The 16,317-nt window shown below is 50.1% G+C and overlaps 1 protein-coding gene across 2 annotated transcripts; it reads right to left on the bottom strand.

Annotated features, from left to right (window-relative positions):
• Window positions 1-693: 693 nt before the first annotated feature.
• On the bottom strand, window positions 694-15,691 carry SLC5A5 (solute carrier family 5 member 5). Of its 2 annotated transcripts, XM_053583916.1 has the most exons (17): window positions 13,340-15,691; window positions 12,801-12,866; window positions 12,458-12,509; window positions 12,243-12,310; window positions 11,383-11,537; window positions 10,812-10,952; window positions 10,586-10,715; window positions 9,366-9,454; window positions 8,555-8,667; window positions 8,408-8,478; window positions 7,930-8,016; window positions 7,663-7,850; window positions 5,024-5,148; window positions 3,308-3,423; window positions 2,078-2,210; window positions 1,466-1,556; window positions 694-1,045 (listed from the first exon to the last, which is right to left on the bottom strand). In XM_053583916.1, the coding sequence occupies exons 1-17, from the start codon at window positions 13,742-13,744 to the stop codon at window positions 952-954; spliced, it is 2,124 nt and encodes a 707-aa protein (XP_053439891.1). In that variant the 5' UTR covers window positions 13,745-15,691; the 3' UTR covers window positions 694-951. The 2 variants fall into 2 exon arrangements, with proteins under 2 accessions (XP_053439891.1, XP_053439892.1); XM_053583917.1 differs by having other exon boundaries at window positions 694-2,210; window positions 5,024-5,178.
• Window positions 15,692-16,317: the final 626 nt, after the last annotated feature.

Genomic DNA, 16,317 nt, shown 5'->3' with positions numbered 1-16,317 from the left:
TCATGACCAATACTTTATTTTAAAGTAAGCTTTGTTTTAGATTATTTTGCCCATCCCAAATGCTAATGTTCTGAGCACATTTTTTTTGTTTTGTTTTGTTTTTGAGACAGCATCTCAGTCTGTCCACCAAGCTGGAGTACAAAGGCAAAATCATAGTTCACTATAGCCTTGGCTGTAGCTATCCTCCAACCTCAGCTTCTCAGGTAGCTGGGACTACCGGTGCAGACCAGCACATCCAGCTAGTTTTTGCTATATTATTGGTAGAGACAGGGTCTGAGTGTTCCCCAGGATGGTCTTAAACTCCTGGACTTACATGTTCCTCCCAAAAGTACTGGGATTATAGGTGTGAGCCACTGCGCCCAGCCCTCTGAGCATGTTTAAAATAGGCTAGGCTGGGCGTTGCCTGTGGCTCAAGGAGTAGGGCGCCGGTCCCTTATGCCAGAGGTGGTGGGTTCAAACCCAGCCCCGGCCAAAAAAGAAAAAAAAAAAAAAAATAGGCTAGGCTAAGCTATGATGTTTGATAGGTTGGCTGTGTTAAATGCATTTGTGATTTATGGTATTTTCAATTTACAATGGGTTTATTCAGGGGTAACCTCATTGTTAAGTCGAAGAGCACCTGCATACATTAGCTCAAAGTCTTGTACATGGACGTTCATAATAACTTTATTTGTAATAGTCAAAAGCTGGAAACAACCCAAATGTCCATCAACCAGTGTGATGTAGGACAACTGTGGGTCCACCCCACAGTTCTACTGGAATTCTACTCAGGTGGATAAAAAGGAATGAACTATTGGTACAAGGAACAGCCTGAATGAACCTCTGAAAGGCAGTGAGACCAGCTTGTTCTGCCCACTCATGGGAACCATAGCCTGTCCCTATGCCCCATTCCTCTTTTCACCCCAGATTTGAGCTCTATTCTGAGTGAAGACAACTAACAGATGGGAAATCTTGTTACTCAGTCATTGATTTGAAAGTTGTAATGGTCAATTTCAAGTCCAAATCTAAAGGTGTCCAGTCCAAACAGCTTGCATAGAGGGCTAGGTCTCTGAGGGGCGGAAAGAGGTAGGGTCATGAGGTCACTGCTATAACAAATTTCCACAGGCTGGCTGGCATAAAACAAGAAATTTTTATTCTCTGTCAGTTTTGGAGGCTGGAAGTCTGGAATCAATATGTCTGTAGGGCCACGCTCCCACTGAAGGATCTAAGAAAGAATTGGTCCCATGCCTATCTCCTGGCTTCTGGTGGCCACTGGCAATCCTTGGTGTTCTCGTGGCTTGTAGGCGCCCATCACTCTAGCCTCTTCCTCTGTCTTTATATGGCCTTCTACCCATGTATGTGTCTATTTCTCTTTTCCACTTCTTATAAGGACCCAGTCCTTAGATTCAGGGCCCATCCCACTCCAGTATGATCTCATCTTAATTTAACTAATTACATTTGCAAAGACCCTATTTCCAAGTAAACTCACATTCTGTGGTTCCAGGTGGACATGAATTTGGGGTTCAAACCAGTATAGGAGCTTCCACTGTCAGGTGAGCAGGCCAAAAGTCCCACAGGGTCTGACAGGGAGAAAAATGGAGGAGTGAAGGGCAGAGAGCTAGTGTTGGAATTGCTGTGTGATCTTGACTAAGTTGCTGCCGCTCTCTAGGCCTCAGTTTCTCTGCCTGTGAAATGGGGCATAGGAGATTGGTCCTGAAAACCTCCAAAATCCTTGCTAAAGTTAAACATGTTTCAGGGAAGAGCTGGAATCTTTCTGAGTCCCTGAGGCCAGATCTGGAGTTTCCTGCGTTGTCCTGAGGAGATGCTAACATCTTTCATTGTAGATAGAGAAAAATCCAACTTTGTTTGAGGGGGAGGTAGGACTGCAGATCTAAGGCTAGAAGCAGGTGGCTGGATAAAATGGTCTGCAGGCAAATGAGCAGTCCCTAGCTCATCTGCATACAAGGTAGTCCATTCAATCAGAGCCCAAAGCCATTGGCCCATGGCCTGCCTGGGAGTAGCCCATTTGGGAGGTTCCATCCCAGAGGGTCAGTCATGGGCTGACACTGCCCTCAGAGGTTTGTCTCCTGTGTGTCGTTACCATCACATCCACTGTGGGGGGTCCAAGAACTGACCCCCGCCAGCTCCTTTTGCCCCAGGAAGACCACATGGTCCTCATCAGTGGACAGAAATCCAGGGGGCTTCTTAGTTCCAGGGGGGAGTTCTTCAGGACCCTGGGGTGAAGAGAAAAGACAGACCCCATCAGAGACCCTCTCCTCATCTGCCAGCTCATGTCCCAGACAGGAACACCGAGGACCTGGCAAGACAGTCTGCACAGTCACATAACACCCCCTGGTCCAGTGCATCAGCCAGTTCTGTCCCCTCTGCCTTGAAACCTCCATCCATACATTGCCTACAGTCCAAGCCACCAACACTTGCTTGGATGTCTGCTCTAGCTGCCTCCTTCCTTTCTTTGACTGATCCCCTTCAAAAAATAAATACTTCCCCCATGGCAGCTGGAGGGAGCTTTAAAATCATTCGGCCAAACTCCTTCCCTCCCAACCTCCCAGTCAAGCCTGTTCCTGCCCCAGGGTTTTCCCACCTGCTCTGCAATCCCTCCCAGATCTCTATATGTGCCCCCCCCCCCGCCCCAGATCTCCCTATGGCTGGCTCCTTCTTGCTCAGAGTCTATGGAGGCACCTCTTCCAAGAGACAGCGCCCAACTTTCCTCATAACATTGCTCCCCATCAAACATCCCATTTTATTATGTACTTCACCCTCTTCACCTTATGAGATTCTACTTGTTTCTCTTTTCAGCTTTCATCTGCCCCTGTTAGGCAGTGGGCTTGGACCTCAGCCCAGAGCAAAACTGGGTACATGGCAGGAATCCAAAGCAGGGGTAGGCCTGGGATCAGTCCCCCAGGGACATCATTTTCCAAACTCTAGGAATTCACACAAGCAACCAAAACTTGGAGTTTTGGCTGAAGTGAGTCTACCTTCTGCTATGTTTCTTATGTAAGATTTTCTCTAAGTTGAGTCACTTTTAAATTAAGTAATTTTATTTTCAGAAGAGACTTGACATCAATATTCTAATGGCAAACCAGTTTCACCTGCCACAGATTGGCAGTAACTAAAAACAGAGATACCACAAATGTGAATAGCTCTGTCTTTGTGAAAGAGGATAATAAAAACTGATTGAAGATGAATCAGCTCCCCAGGAGCCTTTCCACTGAAGGTTATGAGAGGCTGGAGAAAAATGATACATCATGTCCTTCCTGAGTTATGGCCATGCCCCCAAAGCCACCTTGCTGCCTCTTGGCCTGAGACTGACCTTTACTAAGCTGTCATCCAGGACTGCCACTTCCTCCTTAGGGGCCACTGATGCCCTCTGCCATGCAAGGTCCCACCACAACAACCCAGGGCCCAAGTCACTGCGCTTGGTGGGGTCTGAAAAGCGGGAAAAAAGGGGGACATTTAGTGAAAGGGTCATATGGGTTAGACACTTGGCCCTGGGAGGAGAAAGGAGAGCCCTGGGCTGGGAGTTTGATGGTTCCAATCCCACCTCCAATAGCAACCCACTGGGGACAGTGAGGAATTGTAGTAAAACATCAGTGATGGCCCTAGCCGGTGTGTGGTTTCATTCACTACTACCCTGTTTCCCCGAAAATAAGACAGTGTCTTATTTTAAGGTGTGCTCCCAAAGATGCACTAGGTCTTATTTTCAGGGGACGTCTTATCTTTCCTGTAAGTAGGTCTTATTTTCGGAGGATGTCTTATTTTCGGGAAAACAGGGTATGTACCCTAATAGCACCTGGCCTGGAGGAGGTCTCAATAAAGATTTGTTGAGCCCCAAATCTGAGACTCAAGAAGGTCTCGTTATAATGAATTATCTTTGTCTCTTTCCACCTTTCCATAGGATTCAGAATTCCTGGAGGACCATGGAGTTGCCATATACCTGAGAAGATATTTCAGCACCAGGGATATTGCCTCACTGCTACACCCCACATCCTCTAGTGAGGACTCAATTTTCTAGGGAAGAGGAGTGGAGGGGCTGTGCTCAGTTTCTGCTTCAGCAAAATAGGGCAAGCTCTGTGAGGTGAAGGGTTGTTGCAAAGGGGACAATGCTTAAAGGGTGCAAATGTGTTAATTCAAGTTGTTAATATGTTGTTTAGGATATTGCATCCTTATTTATAATTTATAATTATATTTATAATTATAATTTATAATTCCTCACTGTCCCCAGTGGGTTTCTATTGGAGGTGGGATTGGAACCATCAAACTCCCCAGCCCACGGCTCTCCTTTCTCCTCCCAGGGCCAAGTGTCCAACCCATATGTTTTTTTATAAGTGACATATGTTTGTAATTTCCCCTTTGTAATAATATATTTTCTCCAATTTTAATATTAGGTGTACCCAGATCAAGTAGAATGATTTTGAAGTATTTCTTCTTTTCTATTCTATATTCAAATATTCTATATTCTATTCTATATTCTTCTCTATTCTATTCAAATCTATAAGATTTGGCATGATCTGTTTTTCGAAATTATCTTTACTTTTATTTATAAATATTAGTTGTCTGTTTTTTGAGACTTAAAAAAATAAGAAGAAGTTAACTGATGATACCATACTGAATGTCAGAGTCAAAGCAGTCTATAATAGACATACTCTTATTTGACAATGTGAATGTTAACTTTCTTTGCATCATTATTATTATTATTGCTTAATATTTCAATGTAGCAATTGTCTGATTCCTTTTCTGGATGTATTTATGTTTGTTCGTTCTCTACGAGGTTTTTGTTTCTAGTCCTTATTTTAAACATTGTTATTGGTATTAAAATTTAAGCCTTTTTAATTTTGTGAGGGCAAAAAAATGGAAACCTAATAAACACATGTATATGTAAAAATAAAAATTGAAAAACGGGTGCAAATGTGTCTGACATACAGTTGCCACTTGGCTGATGGGAGTGTCCTTCCTCCCCTCTGCGTGGCGGCTCCTTGAGGCAGAGGTGGATTGGGTAGCCTCTGAAGAAGCCATGCGCTCTGCTTACCTGTCAGGCAGCTGACAAGGGCACCACACAGCATGGTAGTCAGAGTGCCTAGGGCACCATAATAGAGATAGGATATCGCATAGAAGCTCTCAGCTAAGGCAGGTTGGCTGAGATCCATTCTTGAGCTGGGGATGAGGGAGGGGTCATGAGATAGACTTTCTCCTTAACCCCCTGTCTATGTTCAAAAGCCACTCTCATCATGGCCTAGCCCAGCCCCCAATTATTGCATACCCCAACATAGGCAGTAGCCAGTTCTCCTTTCCTCCTCCTATTTTACCTACTAGCCCCAGGCATTCTCCAAACACAGCCAGAGAAGGTATTATTAAAATGTAACTCAGATCACTTCTGGCCACTGCCTATCACCTTCTGTGACTCCCTATTGCCCTCAGAATCAAACCAAATTAAACTCCCAGAAGAAAACATAAGTGTAAAATAAATTGTCACCTAGGGTGGTGCCTGTGGCTCAGTGGGTAGGGCACCGGCCCCATATACCAAGGGTGGCGAGTTCAAACCCAGCCCTGGCCAAAATGCAACAAAAAATAGCCAGGCATTCTGGCGGGGGCCTGTAGTCCCAGCTACTCGGGAGGCTGAGGCAAGAGAATCGCCTAAGTCCAAGAGCTGGAGGTTGCTGTGAGCTGTGATGCCACAGCACTCTACCAAGTGTGATAAAGTGAGACTCTGTCTCTAAAATAAATAAATAAATAAATTATCACTTAATTCATTACCATGGATTAGGGAATAGTTTCTTAGATATGACACCAAATGCGCAAGTACCAAAAAAAAAAAAAAGCATACAAATTGGACTTCAAAACTAAAAACTTTTGTGCATCAAAGGACATTATCTAGAGAATGAAAAGACAACCCATGAAATGGGAAAAAATATCTGTAAGTCATACAGTTGAAAGGGGTCTGATCTCCAGAATATAGAGAAATATAAAAATATGTAAATGAGTACTCAACAATAAAAAGATAAATGACCCATTCCTTTTTTTTTTTTTTTTTGTAGAGACAGAGTCTCACTTTATGGCCCTCGGTAGAGTGCCATGGCCTCACACAGCTCACAGCAACCTCCAACTCCTGGGCTTAAGTGATTCTCTTGCCTCAGCCTCCCAAGTAGCTGGGACTACAGGCGCCCGCCACAACGCCCAGCTATTTTTTGGTTGCAGTTCAGCCGGGGCCGGGTTTGAACCTGCCACCCTTGGTATATGGGGCCGGCGCCTTACCGACTGAGCCACAGGCGCCGCCCCGACCCATTCCTATCTATACCTATATTGGTGAAAGAAAAAAAGTAAAAATCAAATAAAAAAAAAAAACCCTCAAATGACCCAATTAAAAAATGGGCAAAAGGGTTGGAATAGACATTTCTTAAAAAAAGACATGAAAATGGCAAATAATCACATGATATTTTTGATGACATTAGTCATCAGGGAAACGAAAATCAGTACAATGAGATACCGCTTCACACCCACTAGCATGGAGGTATGGAGAAGTTGGAACCCTTATACATGGTGGAAATGTGAAACGATGCAGCCACTGTGGAAAACAGGCTGGTGGTTTCTCAAAACATTAAACATAGAATTATCACATGACTTAGCCATTCCACTTCCCTAGGTATATACCAAATGAAATTAAACATGTCCACACCAAAACCTGTACTCAAAATGTTTACAACAGCACTATTCACAACAGCCCCAAACTGAAAATAACTCAAATGTGTATCAGCTGATGAATGGACACACAAAATGCATTCCATCCATACAAGGGAACAAAATTCAGCCGTAAGAAGGAATGAAGCACTCATATTTGCTACAACATGGATCATAATCCTTGAAGGCATTATGCCGAGACAAAAAAAAAAAAAAGCTGCATATTACATGATTCCATTTAAAAGAAATGCCCAGAGGCAAATCCATAGGGACAGAAAGCGGATTTAGTAGTTACCAGGAGCTGGGGAGAGGGAGGAAATGAGGAATGAGTGCCAGTGGGATGGGGCTTTTCAGATTGATAAAAAGGTTTAGTAATAGTGGTTGGTGATGGTTGTATAAATCTTGTGATTATGCTAAAAGCCACTTTTATATATTTTATTTTCTTTTTTGAGACAGTTTCACTCTGGGGCCCAGGCTGGAGTGCAGTGGTATCATCATAGCTCACGGCAGCCTCCAACTCCCTGGCTCAAGTGATCCTCATGTTCGAGTAGCTTGAGACTACAGGTGCCTGCCACCATGCCCAGCTAATTTTTTTTTGTTTTTTGTAGAGACAAGGTCTTGCTATTTGTCCAGGCTGGTCCTGAATCCCGGCCTCAAGCATCCTCCCTCCTTGGCTTCCCAAAGTGCTGGGATTACAGGCATGAGCCATTGAGTCCAGCCTAAAAGTCTTCTTTAAATGGTTAATTCTGGTATGCAAATTCTCTTTTAAAAAATCTAAATACTTCTCGTTTCTTCATGTCTCCTTCCCCTCTCAGCCCCAACCTCAGAGTAGCTGGACCATTCTAAACTGACCTTTGCAATGACCTATCCTTTCCTCAGCAGAGAATGTTCCTTACTACATAGCTAGGCTCCTACTGATTCAGAGCTCAGGGTAAGGTTCCCGCCCTGACCACACCCTTTCAGGGCACGCCTCTCCCCCACCAGCCTGCTCACCTATCGGAGGCGTTGGCAGCAAGGAGGAGCGGGTCCAGGAGGCCAGAGGCATTGGCAGAGGGGGCCATGCAGCGGGCAGCCGATGACGGCAAGACCCCCATAGTCTGTGCGCTGGGCGGGTACAGCGTGGCGCCCAAGGCCACCCACAGTGAGAGCGCCACACCCGCGCCCAGCCCAGAGAGGACACCCTGAGGACCGCACCTAGGTCAGGGGAGGGGGCCGATTAGGGCCGCCCACCCCGCTCCCCACCCTGCCCGCCCAGCTCACCGGTGTGTTGCAGGCAGGCATGAACATTCCCAGGACGAAGGCGCCGAGGAGGGGGCCGCTGATGACTCCCATGACCGTGAAGGAGCCCTGGGAGAGTGGTGGGAGTGGGGCTGAGGGCAGTTTACCCGCTGGGAAAGCAAGAACTGAAGAATTGCACTACAGGCCTTGAATACGCCGGAAGGAAGGGGAGAGAACTCCCTGTTCCTGCCTCTGTCCCCTGGATGGGAGGTAAAGACGCTGATTCTCTCTCCTGACAGTTGTGGTCCCACCCCTAAGCCCAGAGGCACTTTCTGCCCCTAGGCGGCCGCCTACACCTCCCCGTCTGCTGTCCCAGGCCTGCTGGCTGCAGGAAATACCCAGCCTCAGGAATCAGAGAGAAGCCAGTTCCGCCATTGACATGCGTGATCCTCTCTGAGGCTTAGTTCAGTGAAAATCCGCCTCCTGGGGACACACAGGCAGAGGGGGGCTGGAGGCTCACCTGGAGGACACCACCTCCCAGCAAAGAAGACAAAGCCGCCACCGTGAGACAGGCCGATCCATAGATGATTGCTGCAGCAGATGGAGGTGGCAAGGTCAACAGGGACAGGTTGCCCTGGGCCCCCACCCGGGTCTCCCCTCAACTCACAAAGCCCCTTGGAGATAATCACAAGTTTCCTAGGCGCCAGATTTGGCAGCCGTGGCTTGATGAGGTCTTCTACAGTGACCGCAGCCATGGCGTTGATGCTAGTGGATGCTGTGCTGGGGGGGGGGAGAACCAGGGGGAGGGTCTTCAGGGTCACTGCTACATCCCTTCTAGGGCCCACCTGCTGGGCAGGCCCCCAGCTGCCCACATCATTGGGCCTGCAGGGATCCCACCCCAGGGCAGAAGTAGTGGTCATCAAATCCCCAAGGAGTGGAGAAGATGTCCACCCCCTCCCTGCCCGGCAGACCTGAGACACCCCACTAGACTAAGGACACCTGTGATCAAGGACAGCCAAGACAGGCAAGTTCTGGATAAAGACGGACGAGCTGCATGGGACCTCAGTCATAGCAAGAGACTTGCACAGGGGAGAGGACATGTGGCCAGAAGTCCCAGAAGACTTGAAACCCCCGCAGAGCAGTAGTGGACCACTTGGTCAGGGCTGTGCCCCAGGATTTAGGACACTTTGTGCCCCATGTAAGGACAGCCTTACCTGCCACATGGTAGATGCTCAATAAACATTTGTTTTAGGGAAGAAGAGAAGAGAGTCGGGTGTAGTTGTGCCAGGTAAAAACTCCATAGCTGGTGTCCCTATGCCCAGGGTGTGCTTTCTGCTAGAGCCCACACAAAGTGCCTGCTAGGAACTGAGCAGGGACTGTGAATGAGGGACATTCCAGTACTCGAGGGGATGGCCAGTAGGGACTGAGAAAGCCCTGAGGAGTTCTGACAAGGCTAGGTGAGTGAGTAAGATGCTTACCTGAGAGTACCACTGTAGGCACAGGCCAGGAAAAGCCCAGGGACTCCAGGCAGGTCATCAAAAATGTCCAGCACCAGCAGGGGCATGTACTGGGGGAAGGTGGAGGTCAGCTTCCAAGACAGTAGCTCCCTGAAGGCAGGGGCTTCTGCTTGTGCTACTCCTGAATGTCCCCAGGGCCCAGCACAGACAGGGCTCACACTGGACACTGAATGTGCATTTGTTGAGCCACTGCATGGACCTGAGGATTGTCACAGAGCCTCAGGATCCAGTGAAGGAGGACTCCATATCATCCCTACCTTTCAAATGAGAACTGTGAGGTGGGGAGGTAATAGTCAAGCAGTTCCAGATCTGACCCCAGTGAAAGACAGCAGGTGGGATGGCCTCGAAACCTTTGCTGACTCTGAACCCCGTGGTCAGAACACCAGCTGGGACTCACTCGACCTGAGTGAGCACTCAGTGAAAGTCAGCACTGCCCATGACTTTCCTGCTGATCTCAGGCAGCTGCTTCTCCCTTAAGCTTCAGTTTCCTCATTTGTAAAGTGGGAACCATGACAGTGTTGGCTTAAGTGCACTTGGAGGATTCAATGGGAGAACTCACTGCTTGTGAAGGGAACAGCATGAGGCACAGAGAAGGCTCTTGTGACATGGATCTATTTTTTTTTTTGTAGAGACAGAGTCTCACTTTACTGCCCTCGGTAGAGTGCCATGATGTCACAGGACTCACAGCAACCTCCAGCTCTTGGGCTTCCGCAATTCTCCTGCTTCAGCCTTCCGAGCAGCTGGAACTACAGGCCCGCCACAACGCCCGGCTATTTTTTGGTTGCATTTCAGCAGGGGCTGGGTTTGAACCTGCCACCCTTGGTATATGGGGCCGGCGCCCTACTCACTGAGCCACAGGCACCACCCCATTGTGACATGGATCTTTACCATAATTATCAACAGCATCATTTCTTATTGGACCATGGTTCCATTTCCTCTCTGATATCCCCCAGGGGATCTCCATGACTCTAGTTCTGAACATGCCCTTCTGCTCACACTCACCTATGGCTCCCTATTGCCTCCAGACTCATCTTCCCCCACTCCTCCCAGATCCTCCTCTGGACTCTTTCCTGCCTCTGGACCTTTGCACAGACTGATCCCTCTTCTAGGAATGCTCTGCTCCCATCCTCTGAGGTTAGGGTGTGGGTACAGAACCCACCAAAAGCCTAGGTGGGACTCACCTCATCTGGGGCGGAGATGCGCCCTGTGAGGAGAGGGTCACAGTCACTGTAGAACACGAACATGACAATGCCGCAAACAGCAGCGCTGGACACGATCAGGAACAGGCCCATCTGATTGATGAGAAGGGCCCTGGGGGGAGGGGTGGCCTCAGGCTTGGGGGACAGCTTCAGAATGGGGTGGGGCAACATGTCCCAGAAGCCCATACCTTGCCTCCAAAACACTCACAGCTTGGCCTGCCCCTCTGTGCGGCAGGCCACATAGCGCTGCACCTGTGCTTGGTTCACACCATACATTGAGAGCCACACCAAAGTTCCGCCTACCACAAATGTCCAGAATGTATAGCGTCTCCGTGGGTCAGGGTCAAAGCTGGGTGGAAATAGGGCAAGTCAGCCATTTGGAGATGTTACTTTGACTGCATTCTCCCCAGGGCCCCAGATAGCCATTCTATACCATATGGGCCTTAAGGGGACATTTGGAGTGGGTTTTGAAGTATGTATAGGAGTTTACCACATTGAAAATTCACTTATGTTTTCATTGAGTCATTTATGTTTGAATTCAAAAGTTATTCTTTCTTTTTCCCAGCTAGGACCTCAGAGAGACTTCAGTCCCCAGTCTGTGATGAGGGTCAGACTTGGGCCAGATGGAGGGATGGTGACTAGGGAGTCTAAGGGAAGTGCAGAGAAAGGAAGCCAGGAGAAGTTGGGAAGAGGAGCAGGAGGCATTGACTGGCTTCTCCAGGGCACAAAGGGAGGCCTGCTCCATTCTTTTGCAGTATCTCCTCTACACTTTTACTCACTCCATCAGGTTGATCCGGGAGTGGTTCTGGGCAAACTGGAGCACATGCTGGGGCCCACCCACGAGCGTGGCACCACGGCCCAGGATAACCCAGAAGCCAGACAGCATCACTATGACCTGGAACACATCAGTCCAAACCACGGCCTTCATGCCACCCTGAAAGATGGGATAGAGGTTAAGTGGGGGAGTCGAATGGAGGACCTGGCTGTGACTAACCCAGCCTGGCCTCAGGCTGTGGCTGAGACCAACACCCTTCTCTGCCTTGGTTTCCTCTTCTGTAAAATGGGGTTAATAATCATACCTTCTTGTGGTGGTGGTGTGAGAATTAAATAATTTAATAAGTGAAAAAGATTTGGAACAGCACCTGGCACATACAGATGCTCAGTGAGTGATTACTACCATCACTACCTATATTATTATCACTACGACTACTATCATCAGTTGTTGTTAGCCACCCGGCCTCCTCGTCTTTGCCTTCCCATGACAGCCCCTAGATATTTCTTTGGAAAAATCCCTTATTCTCTCTCACACCATTCAGGCGAGACTGACTACACTGGTAGTCACTCCAGAAATATCCAAACAAAGCATCTCAGCCCTTAAGATGCTGTGAACCTTAGCCAGCAAAATGGACACTCCCTCCCCACAGAACTTCAGTGAGGCTAATATGGAAAGGGAAGCCCTGAAACAGGGGCCGGGAGCCAGAAGAGGTGGAAGCCTATAAAGATGAGGAAACTGAGTCTCACCTGGGACAGGGGCTTACTCAGGGGAAAGTAGAGAGTGAAGTGGCTGGCCCAGAATTCCTTCACAAGAGACCCAGTGGGCATGCAGCCCCTACGTGAAGTGGGTCCTGAGCCCACTCACCACAGCCGTGTAGAAGGTGCAAATAATTCCAGTGGATAGGAGCGACGCCCAGATATCCAGTCCCGTCACTGTGCAAAATGACGCCCCCATTAGAACTCTGGGATGGACGCAAACTTAGTCTCCATTGTCTTTTAGACCCTCCTCCCTCTCCCCTTCTCCTCCAGTTCAGTTTCTGCCTCCTCCCGGCCACCTCCCCTGGTTTCCTAGGGTCAAACCTTGGTTCAGGATAAGTGCGGGGGCATAGATCACGATGCCAGTGTACAGCGTCTGCAGGCAGAGGGCGGGGGACGGGTGAGGCAGGACCGGGTGGGGATCGCCGAAGGGCTAGAGAAGGGTGGTCCCGGCAGGTGGGTGGGGCATATAGGCTCAGTCTTGCATTGGGGGACGGGGTCAGGTCGGGAAGGTGTGGGAGGGAGGAGACGGAGCCAGAACACTCGCGGGAGCTGGACCTGGGCAGGTTCGCCTTGGATGGAGGGAGGGGGGCTGAAGGATGGAGGCGGGCACGTGGGCGAGGCCAAAGAAGGCTAGGCATGTGACCGCAGGGCAGAGGCCACTCACTGTGGCCACTAGGTACTGCACCGTCCCGCACAGCCTCACAGCGCGGCTGAAGCGCAGCTCGAGGTACTGCAACAAGGAGCCGAGGGCTTGTGGTCACCGAGACAGGCCCTACCCTGGGACCGAGGCCTCTGGGGTCCCTTGCTCGCTCCCTTAGCTGCTGTTCTCCAGCCTGCACTCGCTGCACTCTTGCATTTGGGGACCCTGCCAAGCGCACACACCTGTGCACAGTAAGATCCCGTCTGGTGACCACACATGGGTGCGCAAGCCTGGGCATGTGGGGAAGCAGGGGTGGGACTGTCCTCTCGTGAGTACCCACCCCACACGCTTCCACCGGAGAACCAGGACACTGGCGTCTCTCTTCCTCCTTCCTGCCCCACTGCCTGGGGCCTCTTCCCAGAACCTTCCCCACCTGTTTGCCTGGGAGCTCCCCGATTAAGGCACTAAGGAGCTGTCTGTTCCCCCTTGTGGCAGCCGTTCAAAGCCCCAGGGCCTCCCACATCAGGTCACACAGCAGGTCAGACAGGCCCTGCCCCCCGTACCTCGTAGGTGCTGGTGAGGCCCAGGCGGTAGAAGACTGGCAGGAAGATCGTGGCAGTTAGCAAGGAATTGAGCGCCTGGCCCAGGCACATCCAGAGGAACTTAAGGCCATAACGGTAGGCCTCGGCCGGCACGCCCAGCACCTGCACCGCCGACATGAAGCTGGCGGCCAGCGAGAGGCCCACTGGCAGGGCCGTCAGGCGCCGGCCCCCGGTGAAGAAGTCCTCGGCGCTGCGCTGCCCTCCGCGAGCCAACCCGACCCACAGCCCGATGCCAGTGGACACTAGCAGCATGAGCGCAAAGACCGCGTAGTCCCAGGCTCCGAATGTGGCCCGTGCACCTGCCTCCACGGCCTCCATCAACACAGGTGCTGTGGCCCAGCGCGTCCTTGCGTCCTGGCGCCCCATGTGCCCAGGCGAGAGGACCTGACAGAGACAGAGGAGGCGGGACAGCGAGGGCAGTGGGAGGGTGCTTGGCCACTACAGGGAGGATACCGCCTCTCCCCCTTGGTCTGGGATGGGAGGTAGTGAGAGTGGCCAGGACTCCCTGAACAAGGGATCTGTGAGTCCTTACTGTCACTGTCTCCCGGTCCCTCCTCTGTCTCTGCGTCCTCTGCCTATCTGTAGGTTCACCTCCCCTCTCACTTAGGGTCCAATGCCTGTGGTACCCCGGTAGTCTGTCCCTAGCCCTGGGAGCTGTAGCTAAGCACTGACAACTGGAGGTGGCAGTGGGGCTTAAAGGTGCAGCTTGTGGGTGTGGGCTGCAGATTTATTGGGCTAGGGGTCACAGTGGCTCCGCCCCTAGATGGGGGGGGCGGGCAGGAGCAGCACCCTTTCTTTTCTGGACTGGGATGGGCAGTGCAGGCCACAAGGTGGCTGCAGAGGGGTGGGAGGCCTCCCAAATGCTCTCCACCACACACCTGTGTGCTTCCTGTGGCACTTTCCCTTGAGCAAGGCTGTCACTATCAGCTACTGACAGATGGGAAAACTGAAGCTCAGAGAAGAGCATGCATGCCACTCCTCCAAGGCCACACAGCCTGCTTCAGCATTCAAAGCTCTACTGTGCTTGAATACCCTGAGTTTTGGGGAGCTCACGCCACCACAGGACTGGAGTTTGCTTTGGGGGTTTTGAGGGTCCCATAGGAAAACTTGCCCAGCTTTAGCCCCTCTCACAAGGGCATCTGGACCTACTTCATTTCTCTCCCTTAGGGGGTGGGCATCACCAAACACTGCCCTTGTGCTAAGCTCAGTGGGAGACATCTAGGGTTCAAGTCCTGAGCAAATATTTACTTAAGGAAGGCTTTGCTTCTATATAGGCCTGAGTTTCCCTCAGTTTTAAATGGGGATAAAATAGCCCCTGCCGGCAGTGCCTGTGGCTCAGCGGGTAGGGCCCCGGCCCCATATGCCGAGGGTGGCAGGTTCAAACCCAGCCCCGGCCAAACTGCAACAACAACAACAAAAAAATAGCCGGGTATTGTGGCGGGCACCTGTAGTCCCAGCTACTTGGGAGGCTGAGGCAGGAGAATCGCCTAAGCCCAGGAATTGGAGGTTGCTGTGAGCTGTGTGACGCCACGGCACTCTACCGAGGGCCATAAAGTGAAACTCTGTCTCTACAAAAAAAAAAAAAAAAAAAATAGCCCCTGCCTTGGCTTAGCACTGCAGCTCAGTGGCTACGGTGCCAGCCACATACACCAGAGGTGGCAGGTTCAAATCCAGCCTGGGCCTGCCAAACAACGACAACTGCTACCCCAAAATAGCCAGGCACTGTGGTGGGTGCCTGTAGTCCCAGTTACTTGGGAGGCTGAGGCAAGAGAATCACTTAACCCCAAGAGTTTGAGGTTGCTGTGAGCTGTGACACTATGGCACTCTACCAAGGGTGACACAGTGGGACTCTTGTCTCAAAAAAAAAAAAAAAGCCCCTGCCTCAGAGGAATAAATTGAACCCGGTAATGCAAGTTTGGCAGCTCATTCATCCTTTCCTTTATTCCTTTTTCTCTTCATTTATTCATTCATTGGTTCCCTAGGAAAAAATATGCATTGAGACTTGGCTCTGAGGCTGGACACTGTAGGTCATGCCTGTAATCCTAGCACTGTGGGAGGTCAAGGTGGGTGGATCACCTGAGCTCAGGAGTTCGAGACCAGCCTGAGAAAGAATGAGGCCTCATCTCTACTAAAAATAGAAAAACTAGCTGGGCATTGTGGTGGGCAACTGTAGTTCCAGCTACTCAGGAGGCTGAGGCAAGAGGATTGCTTGAGCCCAAGAGTTTGAGATAGCTGTGAGCTCTAACTACACAGCACTCTATCCAGGGTGACAAAGTGAGACTCTGTCTCAAAAAATAAAAAATAAATTAATTAATTTTAATTAAAAAAACAGAGTTGGCTCTGTGTCAGACATAAATAGATAATAGATTATGGGGGGGGGGTCTGTTATCAGTGGCTATGAACCTGAATACATGTAGACCATTACTAGCCAGGGAGCTAGGGTACAGCGTATCCCTATTGCACAGATGTGGACACCAAGGTCAGGTACAGGGGAAGTCTGTTGCCTTTGATAATGTAACCAAGGGACCAGGAGCTGTCATCTTGGGACACTGCTCTGTTAGCCTCAGGGAGCCTTTGGCCTCTGGTCATTCTGGCCTCTGACTCTGAGTCCCAAGTAGGCCTCTAACTTGCTGGGGGATCACATATTTCCAAGCATGGTTTGCTCCTCCACAAGCCAGTGGAATCTAAGAATCTTCCAGGTTGAATGAAAAAGTTACCGTAAGAGTCCTTCTGTCCAGTTTCTGCTGCTCCCTGGTGGCCTCCTCTGTAGATATATGCAAATTGACACAAATACTTGAAAAAGGACCTGTCTTTCCAGGGAGTTTCTGAGAGGATACCCCCACCATGGAGGGTCCAGGCTGTGTGAGAGGCCTGAGAGAGGCCCATTCATTGAGCACCTACTGTGTGCAAGGATCTCTGCTAGGTGCTGGGGACACAGC

Source organism: Nycticebus coucang, chromosome 3, assembly GCF_027406575.1.
Source record: "Nycticebus coucang isolate mNycCou1 chromosome 3, mNycCou1.pri, whole genome shotgun sequence".
NCBI classification, from domain to species: Eukaryota; Metazoa; Chordata; class Mammalia; order Primates; family Lorisidae; genus Nycticebus; species Nycticebus coucang.
This window is presented reverse-complemented; position numbering and strand designations above follow the sequence as displayed.